This window comes from Misgurnus anguillicaudatus, chromosome 22 (genome assembly GCF_027580225.2).
Source record: "Misgurnus anguillicaudatus chromosome 22, ASM2758022v2, whole genome shotgun sequence".
Lineage (NCBI taxonomy): Eukaryota > Metazoa > Chordata > Actinopteri > Cypriniformes > Cobitidae > Misgurnus > Misgurnus anguillicaudatus.
This window is the reverse complement of record NC_073358.2, coordinates 36,573,354-36,587,891: the sequence shown is the minus strand read 5'-3', so window position 1 is coordinate 36,587,891 and position 14,538 is coordinate 36,573,354. Positions and strand designations below refer to the sequence as shown.

General features: G+C 37.1%; 2 protein-coding genes across 18 annotated transcripts in view; one reads left to right on the top strand and one right to left on the bottom strand.

Annotated features, from left to right (window-relative positions):
• Window positions 1-671: 671 nt before the first annotated feature.
• Window positions 672-12,427, top strand: naaladl1 (N-acetylated alpha-linked acidic dipeptidase like 1). Its single transcript, XM_055199155.2, has 19 exons — window positions 672-1,004; window positions 1,164-1,336; window positions 1,516-1,637; window positions 4,386-4,505; window positions 4,593-4,782; window positions 4,878-4,971; window positions 5,136-5,240; window positions 5,324-5,409; window positions 5,499-5,618; window positions 6,326-6,411; window positions 6,520-6,583; window positions 6,675-6,742; window positions 6,819-6,907; window positions 7,358-7,451; window positions 7,549-7,630; window positions 8,906-9,079; window positions 10,436-10,523; window positions 11,132-11,224; window positions 11,378-12,427. The coding sequence occupies exons 1-19, from the start codon at window positions 808-810 to the stop codon at window positions 11,553-11,555; spliced, it is 2,223 nt and encodes a 740-aa protein (XP_055055130.2). The 5' UTR covers window positions 672-807; the 3' UTR covers window positions 11,556-12,427.
• arvcfb (ARVCF delta catenin family member b) overlaps window positions 12,304-14,538 on the bottom strand; it is a 292,272-nt gene continuing 290,037 nt past the window's right edge. For all 17 annotated transcript variants that reach the window (XM_055199147.2, XM_055199145.2, XM_055199149.2 and 14 more), the window contains one exon: window positions 12,304-14,479. Coding sequence is in view for 2 of the 17 variants with exons in the window: in XM_055199141.2 (XP_055055116.2) it covers window positions 14,474-14,479 (6 nt within the window). In the remaining 15 variants the exon portion in view is untranslated. The remainder of the gene's footprint in view (window positions 14,480-14,538) is intronic.

Below are 14,538 nucleotides of genomic sequence, written 5' to 3'. Positions count from 1 at the left end.
TATATCACCAATTTAACAAAAATAAAAAAATGCAACAGTATTTAAAAAAATACAACACGGGGTGCCAACTTGGCACTAACCAAATGTCAAACTATGAAAATGAACAGTGCTCTAGTTTTAGTATTCAGTCCACAAAATCGAATCTGCTGCCACATCCGAGGGTGCTTTCACACAGGCAATGTGTTGGAAAACTTATGATCTTAATATAAAAATACTTTTATGATAAAACAAGACATTCAATTTTTTCGATCTCCTGAGGTTGATAACAGTTTTTGAAAGTTAAGGTCCTTTCACTGACAGATTTCACTGTTTTTATAAGTTCAATTTGTAACCTCTTTGTAGAAAGTGCCATATACCTTTATTCTTCAAATTAGCTTTAGTTACACTGAAGAACTATTATACATTACTTTTTGTGGTGGTCATAAAGTGTGATAGTCAATAAACTGAGTTATGTTTATAACCTCGGTGTGTATTGAAATTGAAGTGTGACGTCTAAGTGTGTCCAAAATGTCGGTGTATTTTAAGCAAGAGGATAAAGTTCAATATTGACCGTTCATAAACATCATTAATGAATACATTTTATGGTTAAGATGGGTGTCTCTTATCAGCCAGTTAGAATCTTTATCTTTACACATTTTAATCTCTATGATCTACGGTCAAAGCATTTATTTCACACCCTCCTGCCTACAACTCCCTTTACAGACTAGATTAGAGGAGGATAAAGCTGAGTGGAAGTTGACACATTCAGATCTTCACTTGTGACTAGTAACCATAGAAGTGTGAATTCAGGTCTCAGATACTAACAATATGCTTAAGGAAGTGCTCTTGGGTCTCCTCATAGCAGCTGTAGCGCTCACTGTAGGAATCCTGCTTGGTCATTTTGGCATTAAGAAGGGAAGTTCGGTACCAGAGTGGGTCCAGGATGCATCCAAGGATGTGGATGAAAGGATTATTGAGGAATTCCTTGAGAAACTGGACAACATTCAAATACAAGAAAATCTTAGGTGGACTACTCATTACACATTTATTGTTTAGACATTGTGGATAAATTGTGTGTTTTTTTTTTAGGAAATACAGAACATCTAAGAAGCTGACATTAAGCAGGCTTGTGAATATAGTAGTTGATCAAAAAAAAGATTTACTTCTGACTCTTTCATTCAAAGGGAACTGACCAAGGTTCCTCATATGGCCACAACCCCTGGAGATGAGGCAACAGTGAATTTGATGTTGAAAAGATGGCAGGACCCAAAGACAGGCTTGGACAGCGCATGGAGGGAGGACTACGATGTGTATCTGTCATTCCCAAACAAAACTAACCCCAATAAAGTATCTGTTGGTAAGATAGAATATGTCTGCAATGAAAAACAATCATTCAATACTAATTGTCATTACTGCTCCTGTATTGATTTAGCTTTTAACATACTATACAATCATATAGGCTACAATTGTAGTATTTTTAAGAAAAATAAGACTGAAAGGCATTTTCCTTAAAGTGTAGTGTTTCTTTTATAACAGTTAAATCAAGTGACAAAGTACTGTTCACGGTAAGAGAGAGAGAAAAAGCATACTACCCAGAGCAGGACGATCCGGAGGTGGTGCAGCCTTATGCAGCTTATTCTCCAGCAGGACACGCCAAGGTGCACATCCTCATACATCACTTTAAACATTGTACACGTACACTTATGTTTTATTCTCCATAGTCTCTTTTTAAGAATACAACCAGAAAAGACAGGAAATTTGTAAGCAGTATTAAAAAACGGTATAAAATTATAAGTTAAATTGTCAAGTAATGAAACCCTCATTTCTAATTCTGGACCAAATAATTTTTTCAAAAGTCATTTTGCTCTGAATTTTTTTTATTTTAACTCATTCCCCACAATTGAGGAGTTATCTTGTCAATTAAGAGAAAACCTTTGCCTGACAAAACTTTTATGGTAATCTGTAATACCGCGATTATCCACTAGACCCAATTTATAGCAAAACATTATTTATTTATTAATTTTACACTACGATTATGTTTTGATAACCGTTCTGAATCTGATCTCTAACAAAAATCCTTCACAAAAATGCAATTATTTTTTAAGAAAAATACCCATATTTAAGAGTTTATAAACAGAGAAAAAAATAAAGATAGGATGAAACGGTTTTTCCCCATTTTGTATGTTTGTTTGTTTGTTTGTTTATTGTTCATTTGAAAGCAGAGGGTCTGTTCTTTCATTTGATATATTTGTATGTTTATATATTTTTAGAAGAACATTTTCCTGGAAGTCATTTTGTAAATATCACAAAAAATGCTGGCGGGCAACTTTAAAATAATAATAAGGCTGTCGGGGAATTAGTTAATTTTGTGTACATACACTGGCTATAAAACTATTATATCATATTGAGGCAGTTTCCCGGACAGGTTTTAGAATAATCCAGGACTAGGCCTTATATAAGGATGTACAGTACAAGTAGTTTTTACAAACATACCTTACAAAAAACATTACTGATGTGCATATTGAGATTAAACAATGGCACTGATACATGTTAAGATATGTCAGGGCAAGATGTTTTTAAATTAAGGCAGCTCAAACATGCATTTTAGTCTGGGACTAAAATAAGCCTTGTCCGCAGTGGTGTATACGCCGTATGCCCACTAGGAAAGGTCAAGGATTTCCGTATACCCACTTAAAATAGCGTGAGGATACGTAAAACGTCTTGTGACACATTTCACACTTTCGTTCATAAATTTAGATCTGACCATTTGCTACATTGGCGGGTAGAACCGCATATACAGTAGGCTGGCTATATATTTGGTGTGTTTGATGAACTGCGCGATCCGATCGCTGTCTGAAATCAAATTACCTTGGCGGCGCGAAAGTGACTGGAGAGCAGACTGGTGTGGCACAAAAAGAACCGACAAGCGCATGACATGAAATGCGAGAGCGATTCGATAAATCAAAAGGAGAATTCCTTAAAGCAACACTAAAGAGTTTTTGCTCTTTGCTCCCCCTACAGGTTGGAAGCGGAATTGTCCATTACCACTGTCGTAAATAATTTAGCCTACTGCAGCAAAGCTGGCTCTGATTGGATTGTAGGTTTGCCGTAAAGCAAGTTTTTGTAGTTTTCACTCGAACTACAAGACCGCGACCCGACGGTTGGAAACTTCTTTAGTGCGATTTTGGCTGATAGAGGGCTGCAAAGCGAATGTGAAAGTGCCGGTCACCCTGTTTCGAGTGGGTGAACCACTGAAACTTTTTTGGAAATATTATTTTAAGGTAAAAAAACTCTTTAGTGTTGCTTTCAAGGGACTTTCCATTTATTTGGAAATATGCTCATTTTCCATCTCCCCTAGAGTTAAACACTTGATTCTTACAGTTTTGGAATCCATTCAGCTGATCTCTGGGTCTGGCGCTAGCCCTTTTAGCATAGCTTATAGCACAATCTATTGAATCTGATTAGACCATTAGCCTCATGCTAAAAAATAACCAAAGTGTTTGGATATTTTTCCTTTTTAAAACTCGACTCTTCTGTAGTTACATCGTGTACTAAGACTGACGGAAAATGAAAAGTTGTGATTTTCTAGGCAGATATGGCTAGGACCTATACTCACATTCTGGCGTAATAAACAAGGACTTTGCTGATGTAACATGGCTGCAGCAGGCGTAGTGATATTAAGCATTGCCCGAAAATAGTCCACTGCCATTGAAAGTAACCAAGGGCACTATTTTCGGGCAGTGCGTAATATCAGTTAACAGTTAATAACAGTTTATTACATTTTTGTCCAAAATGGTCCATTATTAAATTTTGTCTGTGAGTTAGATGTTGTTTAACACTAAATCAGTCCATTTTCCCCAGTTGTAAATGCCATTGGCTGTTAAAGTATTTTCTTGCTTATACATTCGGTTCATGTGTTTACATGTACACTTTCATAATGCTCTCAATTACATAAAGATGCATACTATATGTATCTGTGAGTGTAATTTTGTTTATGGGGTGTTGCTCTGGAAAAATGAGCATAAGGGTGAGAGAGGAAAATCACAGTATACTCACTACAAAAATCTAGACTACACCACTGCCTGTCCGGGTAACCGCCCCATAGTTTATTGACATTATACAGATGGAATACTGACAAAGGTCACACCGCATGGCACCATAATAAAGTTTCCTTGCAGCTATTTATCCTTCTTTAACTGACGCCCTGCTGTTGACTTTTTAAACCAAAGAGTTTGATGTTACATCTTATCTTGCTTTCACTTGGTTTATTATTAAAAGCTGATAAGATTATGTCATTGTAGTCATATTAAAGAGATATGTCTAAAAAAAAAATTCTTAAATTAAATGCAATTTAACTGTTTTGATATGGCTCAATATATTGACATATCTATCTTTATTACATGCAGGGAAAACTAGTGTATGCGAACCAAGGTAAACTGAGTGACTATGAGCTGTTAAACGCAACACTGAATCTGACAGGAACCATCGCCATCACCAGATACGGAGGAGAGGGAAGATCTGGAAAGGTGAGAAACATTTCTGGGACATAAATGAAGAAAATCATCAAATTACAAGTTAAATGCACTCTCATCATTATGTTATCATTGTAACAGGCTATCAATGCAGCAAAGTTTGGAGTTGTCGGGGTGCTGGTCTATACAGATCCATATGACATTAATGATGGAAAGTCAGATGAAAGTGAAACTTACCCTCACTCCTGGTACCTCCCACCCTCTGGTGTAGAGCGAGGCTCATACAACATTGACTTTGGAGACCTATTGACACCCTACCTAGCTGCAAAGAGTAACCAGTGATATTTTATTTAACATTAAAGCACATAAGTTATATATGAGATAAAGGAACAACATTGTATATTATGTAAATGGTTTTATTTGTAGAGGACACCTACAGAATTCCAAAGGAGCAAATAACAGGCATCCCACCAATTCCAACACAGCCGATAGGATTTGAGGATGCCTATGTATTAATTTGGTAAGTGAAATATCTTCACCCTTCTGTGACTCATTTTCTTTTCTATTTTTTACATTTTTGTCATTCTTTTTTATCGACTGAGCTCTGTTAAATCATACAGTGTGTATGTTCATGGTACACGTTTATATTTATGTGTATTCAATTCTGACTCTATTGTATGACAGTGAACTTGATGGGAACGATGCCCCTGATGCATGGCAAGGAGGTTTCAACTGCACATACAAGTTTGGTGGACCGGGCTTTAAATCCACATCTCAATTCAGTGACAGGTATAAACGTTTTCATTTCACACTAAAACTGCAGTATTTGAATTAGTTTGACAGTGTTGAAAAATAACTAGTTTGTCTGTTAGCGATGTACAGTTGGACATTTACAACAGAGAGGAGATAAAACCTTCAGCGAATGTTATGGGAATAATTCGAGGCAGTGTGGAGCCAGGTAGATTATATTTATCATAACTAGCCACCATAAATGACTGCCGTTCTCTTAATGGACTTCTAAAGTCAATATACATGTGTGATGTTTAGACAGGTATGTGATTTATGGGAATCACAGGGACAGCTGGGTGCATGGAGCCATTGACCCCAGCAGTGGGACAGCAGTGATGCTAGAGATCACCAGAGTGCTGGGGACAATGGTAAAGGAAGGCAAGACGTCATAAGATGTCAAATACATTTTTGGTGTCCCCAGAGTACATATGTGAAGTTTTAACTCATAATACCATATAGATCATTTATCATAACATGTTAAAATTGCCACTTTATTGGTGTGAGCAAAAACGTGCTGTTTTAGGGTGTGTCCTTTAAAATGCAAATGAGCTGATCTCTGCACTAAATGGCAGTGGCGTGGTTGGACAGTGCAGATTAAGGGGCGTTATTATCCCCTTCTGACATCACAAGGGGAGCCAAATTTTAATTACCTATTTTTTCACATGCTTGCATAGAATGGTTTAGCAAAACTAAGTTACTGGGTTGTTCTTTTTCACATTTACTAGGTTGATAGAAGTACTGGAGACCCAATTATAGCACTTAAACATGGAAAAAGTCAGATTTTTATTATATGTTTTCTTTAAATTTTCTTTAAAAGAGTATTTACACAGCAATGCCATAGAAAACCATTTTTGGTTCCCCAAAGAACATTTTACTTTATTTGGTGACATCATTTAGATGTAAATATAAGAAAATAAATATAAATGTACATTTAAATTCATTCTCCTAATAAGAACGCACGTCGTTTGATCTGTAAATAATTTTAGCTGAAACAAATGCAATTGACAAAATTGATAAAAGTTGCAAGTCAAAATGAATGATAGACAAAATGGAATATTATTGTAATTTCATTCCCTATCTGAAAGGCAAATGGAGACCTCGACGGTCCATCATCTTTGGCAGCTGGGGAGCTGAAGAATTTGGCCTTATTGGATCTGCAGAATACACAGAGGTGGGTTGATAAACATTATTACACAGATTTTGCAAACACCAGTGCTGTTAAAGGCTGATAAAAAATAAAGATTATTCCCCAACATTAACCAATGCGCTCCACCTTCAGGAATACTTCAGTAAGCTGATTGAACGTACTGTGGCCTACATCAATGTGGACATCTCAGTGTTCGGTACTGCTGGATATGTTTTTTCTTCAGACTCTATCCTTCACCCTGGGGAAACTCATTTTAGCTCATGTTTTCTTTATCCATCATACTGTAGCTAATGCCACCCTGAGGGCATCTGGATCCCCTTCAACACAGAATGTGATTTTTACAGCATCCAAACAGGTAAGGATGGAGAGCCCCGCATTACACTTCCTGCAGGGTGACTTTTATGTTACTTTGATGAGTCATATGCTTTCAGGTAAATGCACCTGGTACCACTGCATCAGTCTACGACAACTGGATAAAATATTTCAACAGGACCAGCCCAAATTATGGGTTAATACCAAAGTATGTTCACGTTATCTAATGCCCTGTCCCAAATGGCACACTCCAGACTTTTGATGACATGTAGTGTAGACCTTAGGGACCCTCGCACCGGAGTCGTATTTTGGGATAGACTCGAGGGTCACGCCGGAACTAGTGGTGATAGTGTTATTTCGGACTCCTCCCATCAGTCATCTGATTGCTCTTTCGCAAGGACTTCTGGGTTGGTAAAGTCAAGTGTGTGGAGCCAGTAGCATCAAGGGTGCGCTGATGAGCACACTTCAGAGCCTAAAAATGACAAATGGGACATCCTACGAACTCGTAGACTAAGCGAGCACGCGCAATTTAAGGCCACAAAACCGAAAGTTCATATGAAGTGCGCCCTTTGGGACAGGCACTGCCAAATTTATTATAGTTACAGATGATTAGCACTACGGTATAATAACTCCTAATAGATGTTCATTGTATCCGCAGTGTGGGGTTTTTGACAGGAGCAGGAAGTGATTATGCTCCTTTTATGCACTACCTAGGAATAACATCTATGGACTTTTCTTATACCTATGATCGGGTATTTAGCTCTTTTATGATCGAGCACTTGGCATTTCACAAATGTAACCCAAGGTCTTATTTTAAACACATTTTCAATCATTTCAATCATATTTCAGAGCCAGACAAGAGCACGCATCTACCCCGCCTACCATACTGCTTATGATACATTTGATTATTCATCTAAATACATTGATCCAGGTAAACTGAATACCAAACATTCTCCCAGAGAACAGCATGTATGCCTGTGAAAACCCAGCTAAAACCATTTTTTTTTATTACAAAAATCATCCTACATAAAGGACATTCTGTGAAAATATAACCTTAAAGGATTAGTCTATTTTCTTAAAAAAAGAAATTCAGATAATTTACTCACCACCATGTCATCCAAAATGTTGATGTCTTTCTTTGTTCAGTCGAGAAGAAATTATGTTTTTTGAGAAAAACATTTCAGGATTTTTCTCATCTTAATGGACTTCAATGGACCCCAACACTAAACAGTTTTAATACAGTTTAAAATTGCAGTTTCAACAGAGCTTCAAAGTTCTCCAAACGATCCCAAACGAGGCACAAGGGTCTTGTCTAGCGGAATGATTGTCATTTTTGACAAGAAAAATAAAAAAGAGGCACTTTTAAACTACAACTTCTCGTCTATCTCCGGTCCTGTGACGCGCCAATGTGACCTCACGTAATATGTCATCACGCTGAAAGGTCAGGGATGACCTATGCGAAACTACGCCCTAGTGTTTACAAGTGTGGAGAAAGACGGCCATTCCAAAATTGTTGTATATGCAATGATACTAATTAATGTCTTTGTGTCAGTTTATTGTTTAAAATGGTCCACAAATGTGTGTTTCATATATGTAGCACTTGACCTTTCCACGGCATTACGCAATTACGTGAGGTCGTGCTGGCGCGTCACAGGACCGGAGATAGACGAGAAGTTGTGGTTTAAAAGTGCATATTTTTATTTTTCTTGTCAAAAATGGCAGTCGTTTCGCTAGATGGGACCCTTGTGCCTGGTTTGGGATCATTTAGAGTTCTTTGAAACTCTGTTGAAACTGCAATTTTAAACTGTTACATGTTGGGGTCCATTAAAGTCCATTAAAATCCTGGAATGTTTTCCTCAAAAAACATAATTTCTTATTGACTGAACAAAGAAAGACATCAAAATTTTGGATGACATGGTGGTGAGTAAATTATCTGGATTTTTTTAAGTAAATGGACTAATCCTTTAATATCTTTAATATTAACTGAGTAAGGCCATGTCAAAGATTGAAACCAAACTTTGATGCTCCAAATTTCATAATTAGATTATTAGACTTTAGCATGAAGTTCACAGACATATATTTAATCATATTGTTTATTTTATTGTAGTGCTGAACCACTATAACCCCTCTTTAATATTAAAGCATAACTGCAGGCTTCCTATATTCTTGTTCTCATTTGTTGAATTTATTATTTTCCATTATGCAGGTTTCACGAGTCACCAGGCGGTAGGCAGGACGGCAGGGAACGTGCTGGTGCGACTGGCTGACAGTCTTCTGTTGCCTTTGAACTGCATTGACTATGCTGAAAGTCTGGAGCAGTATCTAGATGAGGCTGTTAAAACCTTTGGCACCAAACTTACAAATAAAGGGATCTCTATGGGTGAGCTAACAACATTTACAGTACATTTATGCACCTTTATTCGAGTATTGCACTGCATATACATTTTATCAGTATGTGTGTACCATGGGACTCGAACCCAGGGTGCATCACACTTCCAGCTATACAGGAACAAAGTGGAAATGTTTTGCTTTAAAAAGGAGAATAAATCATCCAAAAATAAATATTCTATTTTAATTTACTCACCCTTGTGCCATAGATGTGACTTACGTACCTCAACTGAACGTTAAAATTCAATAATGGCTGCATGTCGATAACACAGAATCTCATTGGTTCTTATATGTCTCGTAAACAAAAGATGCATACTGTATGAAGATATGAGAGAAAGAATGAGATATTAGTCAGATTTGAATTTACCGCATTCATCTGAATGTTTCCACAACATGATCTCACGGAAAGTCGTGCAAAATTTGATTAATTTATTCATGCCCATGGCACGAACTTCAGCTTTTTTTCGTGCCTTGAATGTCTTCTTTGTGTCTTTCGCATGAATTTCTATAAATAGTTTTTCGTGTCCATGGCACGACTTTCTTTTTGTGTCATTTTATGTATTGTTTTCTTTTTTCCCCCTATTTTTAAATCATTGTCGCTTGAGGTTAGATTTGGGTTAGGAGGATGTCCTTTTATGTATTGGTTTCTACATGTTTTTCTTCTGCTTTTAAAACTATTCTCGCCTGGATGTCTAAAATGTGACAGAAAGTGATTCTAACCTCAACCCCAAGTGACAATGCTAAGAAACAATGAGGAAACAATACATAAAATGAAATGAAAAAGAAAGTCGTGCAACGTACACGAAAAACTATTAATAGAAATTTGTACGAGTGACATGAAAAAGACATTTGTGGCACAAAAAAAGCAGAATTTCTAGCCATGGACACGAATAAATCAATCAAATTTTGCGTGACTATAACACACCTTTCCGTGAGATCAGTCTGGTTTCCCTAGATACGCTAAATAGGCTCAAAATGTTTATAATTTTTTCCCACAAACATATAATTTCACTTTAGAAGACAAATTTTAACCCATTGGAGTCTTGTGGATCTCTGCATTTTGGAGTTTCACTATATTAGCTCCCATATACAGTAAGATAACATGACGGCATTTTAATATAAAATTATTTATTTGTTTTCAACTAAAGAAAGTCATAAACATCTGCGATGGCATAAAGGTGAGTAAATTATGAGAGAAATGTCATATTTGAATGAACTATTTCTTCAATTTTCCAAACTGTAATATATGTCAATGGTAACTCATTACTAATATTATTAATAAGTACAAGTTAAGAAATTGAATTAAGGATCGTAATGTTATAGTGACAATAGAAGTTTCCAATCCCAGAACCCTTGAAGAACGCTGTGCAATTATTCCGCAACGCAGCCACAAAACTTGACACTGTGATCAGGGATGCAGATCTCGCAAATGAAACGTAAGTTAATGTGACCAGTTTATATCTGCTTAAAGGAAAACACAGTTTTTCAATATTTTACTATGTTCTTACCTCAACTTAGACAAATCCAAACAGGGATGAATTTAGAAGCCACCAAACACTTCCATGTTTTCCCTATTTAAAGACTTTTACATGAGTAAGAATGGTGGCACAAAATAAAATGTGGCGATTTTTAAGCGGATAAAAACTTCCATCAATATTACTGCACTCGAGGTTGAAGTGCTCTTCTGCCATACAATATAGTTCTCATTTTTATCTGCTTAAAAAATCTCCACGTTTTATTTTGTGCCACCATACTTACTCATGTAACTACTCATGTAATGGTCTTTAAATAGGGAAAACATTGAAGGCTTCTAAATTCATCCCTGTTTGGATGCTAAAGAATGAATGGGGCTAGGCTAAATGCTAACACAGTCACGACACGCTGTACAAAGATTAAGTGCACGCATTGAAAAAAGATAGGTATGTATTAATTCATCTAAGTTGAGGTAAGAACATAGTAAAATATTGAAAAACGGTAGTGTTTTCCTTTAAGTCCTCAACACACACAACGACACCTACTGTTTACCCTTCTGTCTCAACAACAGGCCCCTGAAGGCACGCAGAATTAACGATCAGCTCATGCTGTTGGACAGAGCTTTCCTCGACCCATTAGCGTTCCCAGAAAAATACGCTTTCAGGTACGCTATTATCAAAACATCCTGGTACTAATGATGTGTCCCTTATGAATAGTAATGGTCTTCTACCTGACCGCCCTCCATTTGCTCATGCTGTGGTCACACCTGTTCACTTTAACTACCGGAGCACTTCTAACACTCTGTGCCATCACACAGGCACGTCATATGGACCTCGAGGTCATCGAGTGTGCCCACCTTCCCCGGACTAGCAGATGCGGTGGAGAAGGCTGAGAAAAGCGGAATGAAAGATGATTGGGATCTGGCCCATAAACACTTATCCATCGTCACACAGGCCATCGCGGGAGCTGCACACACGCTGGACGATGTCATTTAATACTAGTTGAGATATAGTTATTATTAGTCTTATTTTGACATCCACAAAATACACAAAGGGAATTATGAAGCACACTAGAAAACCATGTTACAGTATGACTACCATAACCAGTGCTTTTTCTGAAACTGATAATGAACAAATATAGTGATCCAGGTAAACTGAATTCAGATGCAAAACCCTCTAAGTGTGTTTTTTTGTAAATGAGCATTTTTTATTAGGCTCTTAGGTTGAAAAGGTTATATGTCAGTAATATGCCTTCATTTTACAAATGTCTTCTTTTTGTGACTTCTTTTTTCGAGGGCGCTCAATGCGAATGGATGTTGCCTGTCATGTGTGTGGTTCCTTATTTCAAAATATGTGTACTGCGCATCGAGTGATCCTATGTGCATCGCGTGTCTTGTCAGAGTGGGCGCCTGCTGCGGACGCGTCTAGAGGGTTTATGATGGAGGATACGCTCACGTTTACCAGATACTCGCATAATCTCACGCGTAATCAAAGTTTACTGTTAAGGGCGTGTCTTGTGTGTATTTTGTGAACGTGAGCGTCTCTTTCGTCATAAACGGTTTTGGCGCGTGTGCAGCAGGCACTTGTTTTGACAAAACACGTGATGCACATGACGCAACAAACACATATTTTGAAAACGCACATGACACTCCGAACACATATCTTGAATTTGCGCCCCTCGGATGAGGAGTCACGAGCCGCCACTGGTATTTAACAAAAAAGAGAATACATTTAGCAGACAATACACTGTTTTCAGGCATGATTTATTGAAAACACACCAAAGTGATACTCTACAAACCTGTATTTTTCATTAACAAGAGCAATTCTCTCTTTTGGGTATTAGTAAAATTAACAATACATTCTGTCAATGTGGCTTTTTTCTTTAGCGCTACGAAAGCATCAACAACTAGAATCAAACCCTTGTTATTGTCTCTATCTTTTAAAAGTTTATAATACAATGTAATACAAGGCAAAACCCACCACCAGTCTATAGACTACATTGAGAACACAGAGTGAGTTAAAGTGGGGGAATAGAGAAGAAATCTGTGTGTATGTGTGTGCGTAAAGAGAGAAAGAGGAGGACAAGAGAGAGAGAGAAAGGACCAATAAAACATATAAAACACACTTATCGTCATCTAACATGGAAAAGGTTAAGGCACATGATAGTTACAAACACATCTGCTACCAAGTTGTACACGTATTTGATTTCGATGGTCTGAATTAGTGATATCTACAGGTAGGTTTCTCTTGAATCCACTTCAACATCAGTTTTATAAATATACAGTCTGAGGCAAATTCACAACCTGGGAACCTCTTGTACTACACGGTACCAAAATCCTTTGGTATTCTGCAAAAAGGCAGTCAGGAACAGACGGTCAAAATGAATGACACTACACAAGGCTCAAGTTCACAACGTTTTCATCTTTCAAGTTATTACACACACAGTTATTTTGTTATTAGACATCTCTGTTAAAACACTATGGTAAAAAGTTTGCTCTAGCGAGTTATATAGAGTCACATTACAGAAATTAGATATCAATGGAGACACATGCTGCTTGCCTCATATTATGAGGAATCTGTCTTGAATTAAAAAAGAAATAATTTGTTTATTTTGTAAAGGCTTTAAATCCAGCGTACTGGCGCCTGTTTTTATCTCCACAGAGATTCAGATTTACAAATGTTCTCTGATGGCATGCAATCTGGCAACCGAAAAAAGTAAAAAAAAACACCATTTTGATCATGCCTTCCAATTGAAAATGCATATATGGTACAAAAGAAAAGATACAAAAAATACAAACTATAAATAGACAATGACTCTCGCTGATACACATTTAACTAAAGTGATTATCTTTTTATTATTATTATTATATTATTTTTTATACAAACATGACCATGCTTTGGGGAATACTGAATGTGCTTTAAACAAACTGTTATGGATTCACATCTATCAATGTATAAAGAACATAGCAAACTGTTTTTCCCGCCTTTATATCTTTGTAACCTAATATACATTTATAAAACAACAAAATATAAAATGCTTTGAAAATCTACTTTTATGACAACAGGAGCAACCGAATCCTCCTACCATCTCTCATCTACATATTAACAAATGGAGTTTCTCCCACCTCTTAAATAAACCAAAAACACTGTCAACCAATAGCTGATAAGTGCTGGTGTTACCCAGCATGCCTCTGCAGCTCATCAAGATCAGCAGACCAAATTTGAGTCGAAACATAGCAGCTTTCAGCTCCACTATGAGCAGATGTCAGTGTGCAGGGCATGAGCCTGCTGTTAAAGTACAGTTCTCGGTGAGAAGAAATGAACACAGTGATATTATGTCTTTAAAGTTGCTTTATAAAGCCAGCACACAGAAATTGCAAAAGCGTGCATTTCGATATAGACCCCCAGACGTCTAATGTGCCCCCACACCGTTGCAATGAACAAAAAAACCTTCATTTTACCTCCATGACACCATTTCACAAACCCCAAACCTTCATAAAAAAAAATTCACCGCACTTCTGGGAAAAAACATCAATTCACAAACAAAACAGTAATCAGGCAGATACGTACAACAAAAATAACGTTTTGACATAAAAATATGTTTTTTTACATCCCAATTCCTTTCAGTACACTTTCTCGTCCATGACATCACTTCCTGTACACAATCGAATCCATTTCAACAATTGCAGATCCTCTGTTCTGGGTTCACTACGTCCAGCGGGAATGTACATATGACAAGTGGTAGTTTTTACGAATGTTTTTTGAGAAAATCTCAAATTATTGGCTGTTGAATGAAAGTTTCGCTTTTTTAGGTAAAAGTCTTCGGATGAGTCCACATCACGGTGAGTTCTGTGGTTAATGGCAGTGGTGACTTGTGAAATCCTTGTGTAGTAGAGATGTAGCACTGTTGATAGCTAAGCCTGAGGTGAAGAGGGCAGGAAAGCCAAAGACATCAGACAACATCATCACAGATATCTGA

What these genes read in the sequence shown, in the direction of transcription:
- naaladl1 (XM_055199155.2), top strand. Translation starts at nt 808, where the DNA reads ATGCTTAAGGAAGTGCTCTTGGGTCTCCTCATAGCAGCTGTAGCGCTC. An exon ending in TCGAGGCAGTGTGGAGCCAG is followed by an intron (nt 5,410 to 5,498) that starts GTAGATTATATT and finishes TGTGATGTTTAG; the next exon opens with ACAGGTATGTGATTTATGGG. An exon ending in GCAGATCTCGCAAATGAAAC is followed by an intron (nt 10,524 to 11,131) that starts GTAAGTTAATGT and finishes TCTCAACAACAG; the next exon opens with GCCCCTGAAGGCACGCAGAA.